The sequence below is a fragment of the Polyodon spathula genome, chromosome 20, assembly GCF_017654505.1.
Source record: "Polyodon spathula isolate WHYD16114869_AA chromosome 20, ASM1765450v1, whole genome shotgun sequence".
Taxonomy (NCBI): domain Eukaryota; kingdom Metazoa; phylum Chordata; class Actinopteri; order Acipenseriformes; family Polyodontidae; genus Polyodon; species Polyodon spathula.
In genome coordinates this window covers 3,436,474-3,452,908 of record NC_054553.1, presented here as the reverse complement: position 1 = coordinate 3,452,908, position 16,435 = coordinate 3,436,474, and the positions used below count along the sequence as shown (strand labels likewise).

Below are 16,435 nucleotides of genomic sequence, written 5' to 3'. Positions count from 1 at the left end.
CTCCTTGGAGATAAAAAAAATAAATAAATAAACGAGAAAACAGTAAAATAAAATATGACAACATTTTGTGACGATTTATCGCTCTCTTTTAAAACACGTATGCTGTCTGCTTTATTCTGGTGCCTGAAATATCGGTAGACAAGTAACTTTACGATTAATGTTTGTATTTGTTTTATTTTTTTCAATTTCAGATTCCCACGTTGTCCGTCGATGAACTGAACAGCAACATGTTTGTATCTCAGATGTAGCCGTGGCTAGTTGAACAGTACGTTGCTTTTAAATAGCTCTGGTAAAGCATGACTTTTCATTCACGTGCTGCCTGTAAGGCTTCCTCTTTGGTGGCAGGATTGTATTTATTTTCTCCCCCTTCATAATGCTGCAGGTGGTAAGAGGCCGTGCTGTGTGTGTTCCTCGTTGGCACTAGAATGTGAGTGCCTGTAATGGCATTGTGGAGCAAATGGGAGCCGCAGCTATGCAGCCTACAACAGGTCATGCTGTATAGAGGGGGGTGGAGTGGGGGCAGTGTATGTAGAGAAGTGTCCTGAACTTCGCTTCACAAGACTGGAAGATAATTAGAAAGTGTTCGTTCCAGTGCACTGCATTGACAGTGATGTCCTGCTGACCAGGCATTTCCCATTCTCCCAGCAGTCTAGCCAGCATGGAGGGAAAGGGAAATGATTAGGTGACCTTGGCATACGTTGAGTTGCTAAGGCAATAACCCACTTGGCCTTCGGCTTGGAATGTTGAGTGATGTGTGCAGGAATGTGTGAGCAAGGAAAACTAGGGTAAGCAATGAAGCACAGCCACGGTGTAAAAGAGAGTAGTTAGGGGTTGGTTGCACTCAAGTGGAGTAACAGCTGAATAACTAATTTTACTGCTGACACCCATAACTAATAAGATAACAGAAACAAACTATAGTCACGCAGGCTAAGAGCCAATTGTGTGTGTGTGTGTGTGTGTGTGTGTGTCCCAGCCCAGGAATAGAAGCATATACAGAGATATAAGCTCCCAATACCTCCAGATCATCAGGACCTGAGGCTCGCTCCCAGGGGACGGCAACCTCATCAATTGCCTTATCTCTGTTAATGCTACTGGCATGTTATTGTATCTAAACGATGATAAAATGTAATGCTTGGTATTTGGAACTAATAAATAGTAAACGTTGTTAAGATTTGAAACCTAGTCTAGTAACAAAGTAGTTTATTTCCCTTTGTTTGAAACCACACAAGCACAGCCCTCACATGCCTCGGATTCACCACCTCAGACTGTTTTCTGTTTTTGCTTCATCTCTTCCTGTTCTGTTCTTTCCTCAGGCCGGGCGCTCCGAGGTTCTGCAGCCGTAAGGTGTGTTTCCATGGAAACCCGATCACTAAGTTAACCCGAGTGCCCCCACGGCAAAGTCCACAGTAAGCCTAATCCAGACGACACATTAACCAAAAAAAAAGAATTCAAGTGATTAATAATAATGATGATGATGATGATAAGAAGAAGAATGTAAGAATAATTCAGATGTAAGAGACACGTTTGCAGTACCAGACGGATGTCAATGTGTGAGATGCTCACCGCGCAGAGAGGCAGGGTGAGCGGCTGTCCTGTCCTGCGCACAGAAAACAAAGAGCAGCCTTTTTAAAACTTCACTTGAAAAAGAAAGGAAGAAGGAAAAAAAAAACCGGCTCCCAAGCGGTTTCAAATAGGGTTATAAAAAAACAAAAAAAAAAAACGACGTAAGACTCTTGCTTTTACAGAATATTCGAAATGGATATTTTTTATTGTCCTGTGTCTGGTTTTTATTTTTCATAAAAGAAAAAGAAGATGAAAAAAGTGTTATTACTGTTATGTTTACATCAAAGTATATGTGTTTGTTTGGGGAAAGGGTGGTGGGGATCATACTGTTGATAATAATGTAAGTGTTTGATGAGTGCACCCAAACCCTATGCTTTTAATAATAAGAGGTTGGCACTTGGAAATGCAGCACCTTCACTGCACGCGTTGTTTGGTTCTCCTAGAGCTCAAGGATGGTGAGCCTTTTAAAATGATACCATAAATGAAGCCAGTTCATACCTCGCTCCAGTTATTACATTAACTGTCTGCCCCGGACGCTGTAAATTATACATTGGAGGAAAAAAAAAAAAATTAAAAATGTGATTTTTTTTTTTTTTCCGGCACTCCTTTCAGCTGTGGTCTGTGAAACCAGCCGATGGCGTACCAACCTGGGATTGCTGGTCTAGTCCAGTCCAGGTCCAAAATACTGACCTGCCCACAAGCCCGGCTAGTCAATAAGCAGGTCCTCAGGACGCCCCTGAAAGCAAGACAGCGTTGCATCTCAGCGGTGTCCAATCCTGCAGCAGCGCGTGTCGTTCACCCGCAAAGTTCAAACGCAGCCGCATACCCGCATGGGTTTGGGTGCAGCCAGTGTTAAGGGTATGTCTGTATATTTTGAAGGTTGGGCACTTGATCACATTCCCTGGTCCTCTGTTGGCTCGGTACGCTTTGATTCTGGGATGGACGCAAGTTGTCCTTTTGTTTTATGCATCGGAAACAAAAATATAATCGAAGTCTGGACAGCCGTGGGAGTCTGATCATGTGAATGCTGCAGTGATGGCCAAAAGTTTTGCATCACCCTATAGAATGAACTCATTTTGCTTGATAAAGTCAAATGAAACCTGCTGAATAATGTTACGTTGGCATATTGAATTACGCATCGCTTTGTGACATTTCACACCTAACGTGAAATACTGGACTACTGTCATGGCTTCCGGTAGACTTTTGCGACATCATTTTATAGTTTCTTTGATTACATGATGTTAAATAAAAGGTGTAAATAGTCTCAATCCTAATATTCTAGGCGATGCTAAATTTTTGGCCATGGCTGTAGCCTCAGCCTGTGTTAGTGCCTGATAAAAAGTTCATGAGCTGAAGTTTAAAAGCACTATTTCTTCCGAGCTTGGCTGGAGAGGACCCTTCTATCGGCCCCTCTGTCTCTCTCTCTCGCTCTCTCTCTCTCTCTGTGGAAATGGAAAGGGGTTTTACTGCACTGTTGAGTTGTATTGTTTTTCATTGCTATTTGTTCCCTTCTCGTGAGGTTGGAGGGGTTATGTGGTGGCTGTGGGTTTGGTTTGGCGGTGTGTGAAAAGCACCTTTTTAAAGGTTAGGAGATGAGAGAGGAGGCTGGGATCCTGCATTCCATGTGTTTGACATGTTTGCTGATCTCATCTGTAGGCTGGCAGCTGCGCTGGCCTGACCAGACCCATGGGGAGTGAGCAGGGTGTGAGTGACCAGACATAGCGACAGGTCCTGGGTAATAATCAGAAGGGGAGAGGTTTTTATTAGGGGAGGGGCGACCACCAGCCATTGAGTGTAATGAGACTCTGAGGCATTCCAGAGACGGTCTCACAAACCATCTATTGGCAAAGCCCAGCATGGGGCAGCACACAGCTTGGCATAGCTGCACCCCTCTTTCACTTACCAACCCAGTGGCTGATGTAGATTTCTTTTCAGTTTGGATATGCAGGGTGGATTGGTAGATTTTCAGACCCTGGGTGGGTTGGGATGGGTGGTTGGAGCATCGAAAAGCTTGAAGCACTAAAAAAAGAAAGAAATGGAAACCATTTTTCTATGTATATACATAATGAGCCTGAGGGAACGGAGCTCCATGTGCAGGCAGCACTATTTAAATTCGCTGTGCAATGACTTTGACTTGGTACTTTTCTGCCTGTAGTTTTCAGTAAGTTAGTCGTCGAGACTTTAAATTAGATCTTAAATCACGGTAGTGATCTTTTTATTTTTACTTTTAGAAAAAAAGTCCCTGAATTGGAACAGTGACTCTAAACGGAACGGACCTTTCCCCCCGCTGTGCTGCGAGAGACAGGGCTTGGGGCAGGCTGGAGAGTGAACCACGCTGGAGTGTGCAGCAGTGTGCGTGCTCACAGGACTCGTGGACATTACTGCAGGTAGCACGCAAGAAAGACGTGACTCGCGGAGCACGTATTCATGCAGTGCTAAACAATATAGAAATTAAAGTCACTGGAAATTAAATATGCTTTTGCATATACCTCTGCATAATCCATGCCCGTTGCTGCCCTATAATATGCACAACTGTTTAGAGTTGTGCATATTATAGTTGTTTGCTCCAATGGCACCCATGCTACCCACGCACTGCTTCCTGGCTGCCCAGAACAGCACTCTCTGCCCAGCCTGGCGTCTCTCAGCCTGCCCCACCCAAGCCCTGGATCCAAAGAGCAGCCGGAACAGGCTGCAGGTCCTGCACATAGAAAAGGAAGAGAAACTATATATATATATATATATATATATATATATATATATTGCCTAGCATATGGAGTCTATATATTATATTATATATAATATATACTTATATAGGAAGATATTTGCGTGTGTTTTACGATTCAACAAAAAAGATTCTCTGTTGTCACAAAAATTCGACACATGCTGTTGTTTATTCTAATAGGTTCCTTTAAAAGCCCAGATTTTTCTAACTCCTAAACACACATGCTGTTGTTTTTCTAAGAGTGTTTTTAAGCCCACTTATTTTTTTCATGCATTCCAAGGAAGTGTACACCCTGTCAATTTTTTGTTTTAATTTATGATCCAAAGTTGTTTTCTCTGTTGTTGTTATTATTATTATTATTATTATTATTCTACAAACTGTGTTGAAGACCCAGCTGAACTGTGTGGGTTTCTTGGCCCTTCAATGCGAGGATGTGGACTGGGGGATGATGGGTGGGGGGATTTTTTACCTGGAGTAAAACATTTTTTTAGAAATTGTTAAAAAAAACAAACAAAAAAAACTTTTTTTTTTTTTTTTTTTTTAAATGCTGTCAGAATGACACTGTTTCAGTCAGCTGGAGGTCACCCATTGCAGCAGCCTGGGGAGCTCGTTTACAAGGGCCTTTAGACATCAGGTCCAGCTCTTTTCTTCACCTCTTTTCAACGTCCCTGGTTGCTGAAGGAGGTGGGAGTGCTGCAGTGTCTCGAGTGGGGACCCCAGAGCTTGAGTGCGTGACGGGACTGTGTCTCTGCATCTCCTGAACCGCTTGGCACAATCTAGAGGAGGAACTGGGTAACCTTCAGGCTGCGGGGAGCTCTGTTAAAAAAAGAAGTACCCGAAATTGTGACTGGCAGTGGAATTTTCACATCTAGCCCCGATAAAGCGATTTGCCTTTCTAGTTCCCAAACTCTAACAGAGAATGCTACTTCTTAACAGGACCGTATTTAATTAGATACGAGAGAAAGGGGAGGGTTCTGTTATGAAACACTGAAAAGCAAACGTTGACACGCAGACTGAAGGGGAAATGGAAACACACAGAGTATGTGAGACTTTGAAAACCCGCTTTTTGTTTTTGTCTGTTTTTTATTCTCGTGATTATAGCTTCACAAAAGAATCATGCCTTTCGAATCCTGCTGAGGTGGATTTTGTAGGAAAATGACTTGATTATAACCATGTGCCTCTTGGGTAGGGGGCCTTAGACCTTTTAAGTGCAGCTTTTAAAGACTGTACCGTCTCTTTAAGAGTCTCTAGCTGGCATAGTCCAAGTGTAAATACAGTAATAGCACACTTATACAGTAGCTACACATCTGCATACTCGTCACACCACTTTCTTACATATTACTGCTCTCATTTGTTTTAAGTTTTTAAAATAGCTTTTTTCGTTATTATTTTATAAACTTTTATCGCAGTTAATTAGTGATTAATGTTTTGGCAGGCGTGCTTAGTGCTATTTTAGGAATCTTAACAATTGTATTTTTTCTAAGAATTAAAAAAAAAAAAAAAGAAATTTCGCATTTGATTTTCCAAACATCGAACATACTGAAGCATGGTGAATGGAATATGAACTCGACTTCATAAATAGTTTATGTAGTTTACAGTTTAAAGACAAAGTAACTGAATAATCTATTTGTATGGAACTCTTTACAATGATAGATTCATTGTTGACTATGATATGTTAAGTTGTTGTTGCTATGGCAACAAAACTGCAATGTGGCTACCTTTGTATACCTTAATTGTGGAATGAAAGTAAATCATTTTTCACATGTAAATTTATAATGTACAACAGCATTAACTTATTAAGAAATGGTACAGTTAGACACTGTCATGTAAACCGATTTTGTTGTTATATTGAATATTTTGTAAAGGGAAACAAAGTAATCCAAAGGCCCTGGAGACCAGGCGTGTAGATTTTTTTTTTTTTTTTTTTTTTTTTTAGATCAGGAGTTTCAAAGATGATGGAATTTGCATCTGGGTTTTATAGCTACTAGAATCTGTGGTGGTGGGGAATCGGACTTTGTGTCTGTAATAGCAGAGGGCACCCTGGGATTGTAACAATTCTGTCGTGCAAGACATACAGCCGCCTCTCCTGCTCTTAGGACCCACAGCACAGCAGTGGTTGTCGTCTTGACTGGATGGAAGGGGATTTTAATCTTATAAATTGAAATCCCCCCTGTGGCCTCAGTGTAACAGTGGAACGTGCGTCTGGTCAAACTCTAACCTGCCCCCGCCCAGGGGCTGTAAACAAACACCCCCATTTTTTTCTCTGTGATATTTCTTACTGACGCACTTCTTATGCCCACTAGGGGGCAGAGTGCTGCATGGGGGCAGGTCGGTGGTTACACTTGTAAATTTTAAAAGGTTGCCAGGATGGGATGAGCGAAACAGGAAATGATGCGCTGGAAGTCAATGCAAATGTAGTCTAGTTAATATAAGTGTGATACTTCATACCCTCCTTAAAACCTTCCTGTCCATGAAGTGCTCTTACACGGGGCAGTCCAGATGCACTGCAGCCAGTCCCTCCCCCCGGTGCTCCACCAGGGTTCACAGTGTTGATGAAGCTTGCATATGCTGCAGTTCAGTGTACGAATGTGTGATATTCACCCTATTTGCACTTATGTACATAATTTAATGAAAGAAATATTCAGAATGTATTTTGAATATAAAAAACAGGTCTGTGTTGTTATTAATGCAGGGGAGCGTTTGTAAAAGAGCTAGGCGTTACCACAGCTTGGAGGGGTTTTTCGCTATAAAACGTATCTGAAAGCATGATGTTGCTTCGCTGTTGTAAAAAAGCTTTGTAGTTTTGCTCTAGCATACAGTATGACAGGCAGGTCCAGTTTTCATCGATGCCTACTGCTTCCCATTGTTACAGTGTAGCATACTTCTGTCAGTCTTAATAATCTTCATTCTGCATGTTTGTTTATGAATGCGGGAATATCAGAAAACTGGCAGACCTAGAACTGACATCATTAGCAAAGTTTTCATAGTGCAAACTGCGTACCGCGAGCGAACAGCTGATCGCCGCCCCTGCTTCATGAATTGATACCAAAGATGTTGCCACCGAGCGCAGGGCCAGTGAAACTGGGCTGTTTGCTTGGTGGTGGGTGCAGAGTGTCACCCCTCAGCACAGTGCCAGTGTCGTGATGTTAAAGGACAGCAGAGCCCCAGTTTATTCAATTCCAGATCTGTGTGGTTTAAACACGGTGTGCTTGCACGTTGCGTGCATTTCGATCGCATTACCCATGTAATTCAATTCAAAAGGCGTGAAGTGGTAGACTGTTCTGGGAAGCTGTGCCCTGTGAATTCATTCTGTCAGACGCACATGGAGCTGTTTAGTTTGAAAGTGAATGCTAATGATCTGCATTCAGCACAGTGTCGTGAATATGTACAGCGAATCACTCAGATAAGGAACTCGTTCTAGGGGTTTTATTTAGGGTTTTTTTTTTTTTTTTTTTTTTTTTTTTTTTTTTTTAAATCATTATTTTAGTTTTTTTCCAAATCTTTTTGTATTTTTTCAGTTAATTGAAAAAAAAAGTAGTAGTAAGGATTCATAAAAACTTTTTTCTTTATGCAAATCAGAAAAAATAAAACTCGCCAGGTCTAACTCGCACACGCATGCACGCACGCTCACTCACACACACACACACATGCTCGCTCACACACAGGCACGCACGCTCACACAGGCACGTTCACGCATGCATGCTCACACACAGACGTTCGCTCACACACAGACACACACACACGCTCACAGGGAAAGGCTCTGTTTATGCGATATTGTACATTTAATGCTGTTCGGTAGTGTTGGGAGCCAATAATTTTGTTGCCATGACGCTTGTATCCTATCAGAAGAGGTGGAGGAGAGGGGAACTTTTGACAGATTTGGGGGGGGGGTGGGGGAGACCCCCAGACCCTTGTTGTAATTTCAGATCTTAAAAAGTGTATTATTGACGCTCAGAGTAACAAAATGGGCAACTTGGGGGGCGATGACCTTATATTGGCAGGGTGTGGGGTGAATCTGAACTGCACTGCATTGAAACTGCCGAAAAACCCAACAGTCGGTTTCATCGTTCTCAGTACTGTGTATTCAGAACTCAGTACTGCGGATCTGAGAGTATACTGTATAGAACTCAGTACTGCGGATCTGAGAGTATACTGTATGGAACTAAGTACTGCGGATCTGAGAGTATACTGTATAGAACTCAATACTGCAGATCTGAGAGTGTACTGTATAGAACTCAGTGCTGCGGATCTGAGAGTGTACTGTATAGAACTCAGTGCTGCGGATCTGAGAGTGTACTGTATAGAACTCAGTACTGCGGATCTGAGAGTGTACTGTATAGAACTCAGTGCTGCGGATCTGAGAGTGTACTGTATAGAACTCAGTGCTGCGGATCTGAGAGTGTACTGTATAGAACTCAGTGCTGCGGATCTGAGAGTGTACTGTATAGAACTCAGTGCTGCGGATCTGAGAGTGTACTGTATAGAACTCAGTGCTGCGGATCTGAGAGTGTACTGTATAGAACTCAGTGCTGCGGATCTGAGAGTGTACTGTATAGAACTCAGTGCTGCGGATCTGAGAGTGTACTGTATAGAACTCAGTAGTTTGGATCTGAGAGATGCTTTGCAGTGCCCCCTAGTTGGTGCAGGTAGTCTTCTCAAAGCCATAACACCAGGAGTCCCCTCCCCTTCACCTACAACTGACTGGATAGAGAAATGCTTTTGAGTTTTTTTTTATTCTCTCTCTCTCTCTCGCTCTGCTATATTAGCTGTAGTGCTTGTATGTGCTTTAGAATCGTGCTTCATGCTAATCTTTTCAGTATTCATATATATATATATATATTATATATATATATATATATATATATATATATATATATATATATATATATATATATTCTGTATATTTTTTGACCTTTTAATAAAGCACTAAAATACAGTTGTGTTTGGAGTTTTTTTTTTTTTTTTTTGTCTGTCAAAATATTCTTTGATTGTCACTCAGCGACTGGGAGCTTACATGACCAGGCTTCACAAAGTGGTAGGGAATCTTGAGCTGAGCTGAGCTGCAGTGGCAAGACCGACCGACCGGAAGACATCTAGAGAGGTTCTGTAACACAGCGCTTCCCCAGCACTGAGGTTGACAAACGAAGCGCTGCTGTTTGCAAAGGGAAGGGAGAGAGCGGTACAGGGGGAGGTCTGCTTGTGTTTGTAAAGGGAAGGGAGTGAGCGGGACGGGGAGGTCTGCTTGTGTTTTTAAAGGGAAGGGAGTGAGCGGGACAGGGGGAGGTCTGCTTGTGTTTGTAAAGGGAAGGGAGTGAGCGGGACAGGGGGAGGTCTGCTTGTGTTTATAAAGGGAAGGGAGTGAGCGGGACAGGGGGAGGTCTGCTTGTGTTTGTAAAGGGAAGGGAGTGAGCGGGATGGGGGGAGGTCTGCTTGTGTTTGTAAGGGAAGGGAGTGAGCGGGACAGGGGGAGGTCTGCTTGTGTTTGTAAAGGGAAGGGAGTGAGCGGGACAGGGGGAGGTCTGCTTGTGTTTGTAAAGGGAAGGGAGTGAGCGGGACGGGGAGGTTGCTTGTGTTTGTAAAGGGAAGGGAGTGAGCGGGACAGGGGGAGGTCTGCTTGTGTTTGTAAAGGGAAGGGAGTGAGCGGGACGGGTGGGTCTGCTTGTGTTTGTAAGGGAAGGGAGTGAGCGGGACAGGGGGAGGTTGCTTGTGTTTGTAAAGGGAAGGGAGTGAGCGGGACAGGGGGAGGTCTGCTTGTGTTTATAAAGGGAAGGGAGTGAGCGGGACGGGGAGGTCTGCTTGTGTTTGTAAAGGGAAGGGAGTGAGCGGGACAGGGGGAGGTCTGCTTGTGTTTGTAAAGGGAAGGGAGTGAGCGGGACGGGGAGGTCTGCTTGTGTTTGTAAAGGGAAGGGAGTGAGCGGGACAGGGGGAGGTCTGCTTGTGTTTGTAAAGGGAAGGGAGTGAGCGGGACAGGGGGAGGTTGCTTGTGTTTGTAAAGGGAAGGGAGTGAGCGGGACAGGGGGAGGTCTGCTTGTGTTTGTAAAGGGAAGGGAGTGAGCGGGACAGGGGGAGGTTGCTTGTGTTTGTAAAGGGAAGGGAGTGAGCGGGACAGGGGGGAGGTCTGCTTGTGTTTGTAAAGGGAAGGGAGTGAGCGGGACAGGGGGAGGTCTGCTTGTGTTTGTAAAGGGAAGGGAGTGAGCGGGACGGGGAGGTTGCTTGTGTTTGTAAAGGGAAGGGAGTGAGCGGGACAGGGGGAGGTCTGCTTGTGTTTGCTGTTGCTTCGTGCCGTGTGTCAAACTTCCAACACACTTCTTTCTGAAAAGTCGCTCACTTACTGCACACACACAAACACGCTTCGGTCCATCTTCAATTAACTTAAACTTTAAAATCACAGTCCTTTATTAATTCAATGAGATTCTACTGTATATTTGTATTTTACTGTTTGTTCTTTTACAAGCGCTACCCTTATTAAAGTTGCCGTAGTATTTTCCCTCGTATTTTTGCAGTTTTCCCATGGTTACACTGCATTTGCTGTAGGTAACCCTGGTTTGCCATGTTTATTAATGTGCTGTACCATACCTCGCAGTTCTTTACCATGCTTTCACTGTGTTTTATTACACTTTGCTGTGTTTTTACTGTGGGAAACTTTTATAAGGATATTGCCGCTGGGTGCTGCTGGAGTTTGAAATTGTACAAATCAGACACAGATTAACAAAACAACCTGCAGTACTTCTGTGTAACAGAGTAGTATCTATCAGCACCGCTCAGGCTACAATCTGATGCAGCAAAGACGCTGTTTAAATTACTGGGACCCCAGAAACAGTTAGTACCAAATTCACAATATGAAGTGCAGAACTACAACCGTATCCCAGCATTCCCCCAGGGTAGCGACACAAACTACAACCGTATCCCAGCATTCCCCCAGAGCGGCGACACAAACTACAACCGTATCCCAGCATTCCCCCAGAGCGGCGACACAAAACTACAACCGTATCCCAGCATTCCCCCAGGGCAGCGACACAAAACTACAACCGTATCCCAGCATTCCCCCAGTGTAGCGACAAAAACTACAACCGTATCCCAGCATTCCCCCAGTGTGGTGACACAAAACTACAACCGTATCCCAGCATTCCCCCAGAGAGGCGACAAAAACTACAACCGTATCCCAGCATTCCCCCAGTGTGGTGACACAAAACTACAACCGTATCCCAGCATTCCCCCAGTGTGGTGACACAAAACTACAACCGTATCCCAGCATTCCCCCAGTGTAGCGACAAAAACTACAACCGTATCCCAGCATTCCCCCAGTGTGGTGACACAAAACTACAACCGTATCCCAGCATTCCCCCAGAGCGGCGACACAAAACTACAACCGTATCCCAGCATTCCCCCAGGGTGGCGACAAAAACTACAACCGTATCCCAGCATTCCCCCAGTGTAGCGACAAAAACTACAACCGTATCCCAGCATTCCCCCAGTGTGGCGACAAAAACTACAACCGTATCCCAGCATTCCCCCAGTGTAGCGACAAAAACTACAACCGTATCCCAGCATTCCCCCAGTGTGGTGACACAAAACTACAACCGTATCCCAGCATTCCCCCAGTGTGGTGACACAAAACTACAACCGTATCCCAGCATTCCCCCAGCGCGGCAACACAAAACTACAACCGTATTCCAGCATTCCCCCAGCGCGGCAACACAAAACTACAACTGTATCCCAGCATTCCCCCAGAGCGGCAACACAAAACTACAACCGTATCCCAGCATTCCCCCAGCGCGGCAACACAAAACTACAACCGTATCCCAGCATTCCCCCAGCACGACAACACAAAACTTCAATATGCACCAAAAACAAATCTATATAAGAAATGATTTTATTGACTTAGAATAGCAATATAACCCTTCCCATCAAGAAATACCAGAAATTACAGATCAGCCAATAAACCCACGCAATTACTGCCAAGAAAACTGTTCAGAACCTCTGATGTGTTGGGTATTATTGCTTAATTGTACTATTATAACATATATATACATATTGTCCTTAAATGCAGCTGTGGACTGGCTGTACAGAACATTAATGTGGCTAGTTTTAGTGCCACTAGTTACAGTGTAGCGGCAAATATTATTTGTCATTTACTGTAGCTGTGCAGTTTTGATCCAGTGTAGTCCCTATTTAACTACATGTGTGTTACAAAATGATACTAAAACCAGAGCTTGACAGGTAGTAGGGGTAATTACAAGCAGCAGTAACTAGTAACTGCAAGTCTGAACGAATTGTGCTCAGTAGGTCTTGGTGTCTCTAGACTCTGAGCCCCCTTGCATTAAGATCTGTTGCCTCATTGCAAGTGCTTGAAAGGGAAGGGATTGCAGCTGCCCCAGCGGCTCCCATGTTGCAGCGCTGTCCTGTTTAAGCCCCAGGGACGCTATGCTGCTTCAGTGAAGTTCATCTTGTTCTTGACCCTCTCGAATATCTGCAGCACCTTGGCAGCAGGAACAGCGCCCTCTCTCAGGAAGGAGAGCTTTCCTACAGGGGCAGAAACGACAGGTAAAGATGCTAGTCATTGGACTTTACAGGAGCTCTCCAGTAAACTGGGCAATTAAGCATTAAAACAGAAATGCTGATACGACACACATTGCTGTTTTGCTGTGGAACTGAAACTGCAGTGATAGGCATAGCATTGATTACACTAGTGTTCACAAATGCATTTTCTTTTGAACAGACAGCCTAATGAATTGTATTTGTACAATGTCATTTAGACAGTTGTGGTGTTGCAGACAGGCTGCCTTGATCGGTGCATGAGGTGCACATGTGGAAGGAGCTCTGTATAAAAGAAAGGTCAGTACCTTCATCAATCTTGGTGCAGATGACAACAGTGGAGGACACGAGTTCCGTGGAGTCTCCGTCACAGAGCACCCCGTCCAGCTTGTCTCCCAGCCTCCTGGAACAGACATGCAGAGCAGAGCGGGTCAGTGCAGGGAGCAGAGGGAAGGCATGGGGCTTGATGCCATGCAATCAGCTCATGCAATCAGTATACTGATACTAGGATACTGATTTATTAGGGTGCAAGTAAAGAAAAGCCCCTACTAGATACAGCACTGCTCTCGTTTACTGTGTCAAAGCCTCAATACGGGCAGGTTTCATGCTACAGTTTTCACACTGTGTTTTGGCACACACAAACTGCAACAGGATTGCACTCTGCAGTACTGTGTACAGATCTGTGGTGTTGAAAGACGTCTGGCCGGGGAGAGGCTGCAATATTAATGTGTCAGTCAAGAGAAATCCCATGAAGTTGTTTTCAAAGCCGTGGCTGAACATTGTTAGTTGAGAGGTCAAGGAGAGGGGCGGTTCCATGCACTTACGTGACGACCATGTCGTGGTGGGTGCTGTCAGGCTGCCCGCTGGGATTGGCCGAGGTGATGGCCAGGGGGCCGGTCATGTCCAGCAGGTGGGTGGTCACCGTGAGGTCAGAGATGCGGATCATGATGCTGTCCTTGGTTCCCACATAGTCATAGGCCAGGCCAACACCTGGATGGGAGGGGGGGAGGAGGGATTGAAATGAGAGGTTTGTGCCGTGCCTGAGAACCACCAGAACAGCAGCAGTGCGTGAAAAGAAAGGCTTACTTCTACACTTGAAGCCATGCCTCTCTAGAACAATGTTGAAATGCATATTCTGAACATTTAAATATATTCAGGCAGATAAAGGAGGTGCATTTTAAGAACAGGGGGAAAGCCCTATGCAGAAAGACAAGAAAGAACAAAAATTGTATTTTAAACGGTATATATTAGAAGCTACTACAAATGGGACATGTTTTAGACTAGCTAATGCTGTACTGCTGTTGTTTTATAGGATATTGCATCATTAGAGGTTTTGTAAATGTTGCATAACAGTTTGAGCAATTCCAGCTTTTAGTGGGAGGTTAAGGAGTGTTGTGTAGCTCACAGGGGAACGATGTAACTGCTGCGCTGCAGTTTAAACATTCTCTGTGGAGACGCTCACCCAGCTTCTTCAGCCACTCCCCCTTCCTGACGATGCAGCCAATCCCACCAGGGTATACGTTCCTCATGAACTCCCAGAGCAGCGGGCTGAAGGGCGGGGCCACCGCCTCCAGCTGCTCCAGATTACCAATCGTCAGGCAGATGGGCTTCTCCAGGGGGCGGTCCTACGAGAGAAAATAGCCAATCAACACCTTGATCAACTACGATGGGCCCCACTAAATTCCAAAATGGTAGCAAACAATGGTGGCAAGTCTGTTGTCAGATTTCTAATCACCTTGATGTTGTAGATGCGCTCGATGGCGGCGGGGTGCTTGCAGGAGGCTGCCAGTGTGTAGACCGTGTCCGAGGGGATCCCACACACACCCCCGGACTCCAGAATACTCGCGATGCGCTGCAGGCCGCTGGTCTGCCGCGAGCCTGGGGTGGGACAGGGTGAGGGGGCCAGCTTGCCCTTGTTACTCTTCCCAGCCTGCAGCCCAGACAGAGACAGACAGACAAACACAGAGAGAGAGAGAGACGGACAGACAGACCGGTCAATTACAGCATGCGTCAAGACTCGCTTGGTTGTGTCCTACAAACGAAAAGATGCAAACTTTCTTATTTTTGCGATGAGGTGCACAAAACAGGATTCACATTTTACTGACAGGTTGGAAGTGGTCATCCAAATGGTCAGTTTCCTCGTGGGTCACTCTCAAATGTATTTCAAGAAGAAACTGTTTGAAAAATTCCTTATCTATCTTAGGAGGTTAACAGCAGACCTGTTAGAGGTCTTGAGAAGACAATGTCACTTCAAAACAGCCAAACAGGCTTTCTATTAAAACACACTTTGAAACTATATGATTGGTTCTAAGCAAGGGTTACCATTTTAGTCGTCAAGCCATTAAAAAAACAACCTCTTTAGTTGCTGCACTGGGAAAGCAAGACAAAGAGCAGAACAGTATCTCTGCTGTCGTTTGATACTTTCTACTGCAGATGCCTCTCTCTATGGATGCTGAATAGTAGTCAGAAAGCAGCGGACTCTTTGATCAGTGATTGCCGTGTAAAGCACCTGGATCAGAGGGGGTCCCATTGGAAGGAGATTCCTCTCAAACAGGTAGTTAGCGAAGGAGGCAGTCGCTCCATACATACAGACCACACTGAACAGGACCAGGAACACACCTGAGTGGAGAAATTGACTGAATCACAGAATGCATGAGTGAATGGTCAAACGAGTCATTTGCTCAATCATTTACACAGAATAAAATAGTCAAAATAAAATCTACAGGTAGATCAGTATCCCCCATCATGCCACCCTTTGGCTCTGCACTGGTATCCTTCTGTTGCCTAGGACTACCAGCTGTTCCTGTTTTCCCTGGATCGCCCTGGTTTTGAGGAAGGTGTCCCGGGAATTCAATATGCCTTCCTGGGACACTAAATGCCAGCACCATAAATTGAGCACAAGTCAGATAAATCAGGTACAATGTTCCTGCAACAGACTCACAAATGAACTGGTTGTCAATACTATAGTAATAATATTGCCAGTGTTTCTTATTGCATGAACACAGGATTTCTAGAGAGAATTTACACTTTTAACACCCCCCTCTGTTCCGAGGTCCCATTACTGTTACCATGGGAACAGTTTCTCAATACGGCCAAAAGGAAGCCAGTGTTGGTACAGGACCATACCGTTTTCAAAAGAACTTTCTTACCAAAAAGAACAAAGTAAAAAAAGATGTCAAGAGGAGCTGGGGGGGCTGACCTTCGAGAGGAAGCGGCAGTGTGTGCAGCGTGAACAACAGGAAGCAGACGATGAGCCCCTCCATCAGAACAGAGAGGGTCAGGAGAACCAGATTGGAGTAGGCAGCTGAGAGAGATGGGGGGGCAGAGATTAGTGTTACACACCCTCACACACTGCAGGGACAGGAAGTACTGCTGCACAGGGCCCCCATCCGATTACAGACCTTCTGTATAGATTATCACACGACTGCCAGGGACTGGGAGTGACTGATCAGTGGAAGAGACCGTGACTCACCCATGATGATGATGAAGGCGTTGATGACGAGGAAGGCCACTGCGCCAACGGAGAACCCATGAAGAGAGGGATCGCTGATCCTGTGCGCGGAGTCTGGTGGGTGGGGGGGTGAGGTTAACACACAGTCAACGACCCAGAAAACA

At 44.9% G+C, this 16,435-nt stretch overlaps 2 protein-coding genes across 10 annotated transcripts in view; one reads left to right on the top strand and one right to left on the bottom strand.

Annotated features, from left to right (window-relative positions):
• Nucleotides 1-1,931, top strand: part of LOC121295485 (muscleblind-like protein 3) — a 36,067-nt gene extending 34,136 nt beyond the window's left edge. For all 9 annotated transcript variants that reach the window (XR_005946933.1, XM_041220141.1, XM_041220145.1 and 6 more), the window contains 2 exons: nucleotides 192-265; nucleotides 1,314-1,931. Coding sequence is in view for 8 of the 9 variants with exons in the window: in XM_041220141.1 (XP_041076075.1) it covers nucleotides 192-248 (57 nt within the window). In the remaining variant the exon portion in view is untranslated. The remainder of the gene's footprint in view (nucleotides 1-191; nucleotides 266-1,313) is intronic.
• A 10,209-nt stretch (nucleotides 1,932-12,140) lies between these two features.
• Nucleotides 12,141-16,419, bottom strand: LOC121295245 (putative threonylcarbamoyl-AMP synthase). The gene is made up of 8 exons (XM_041219682.1): nucleotides 16,293-16,419; nucleotides 16,020-16,124; nucleotides 15,330-15,439; nucleotides 14,556-14,750; nucleotides 14,283-14,445; nucleotides 13,645-13,810; nucleotides 13,129-13,223; nucleotides 12,141-12,808 (listed from the first exon to the last, which is right to left on the bottom strand). Exons 1-8 carry the CDS (start codon nucleotides 16,294-16,296, stop codon nucleotides 12,708-12,710), a joined length of 939 nt encoding a protein of 312 aa, XP_041075616.1. The 5' UTR covers nucleotides 16,297-16,419; the 3' UTR covers nucleotides 12,141-12,707.
• Between the last annotated feature and the right edge of the window lie 16 nt (nucleotides 16,420-16,435).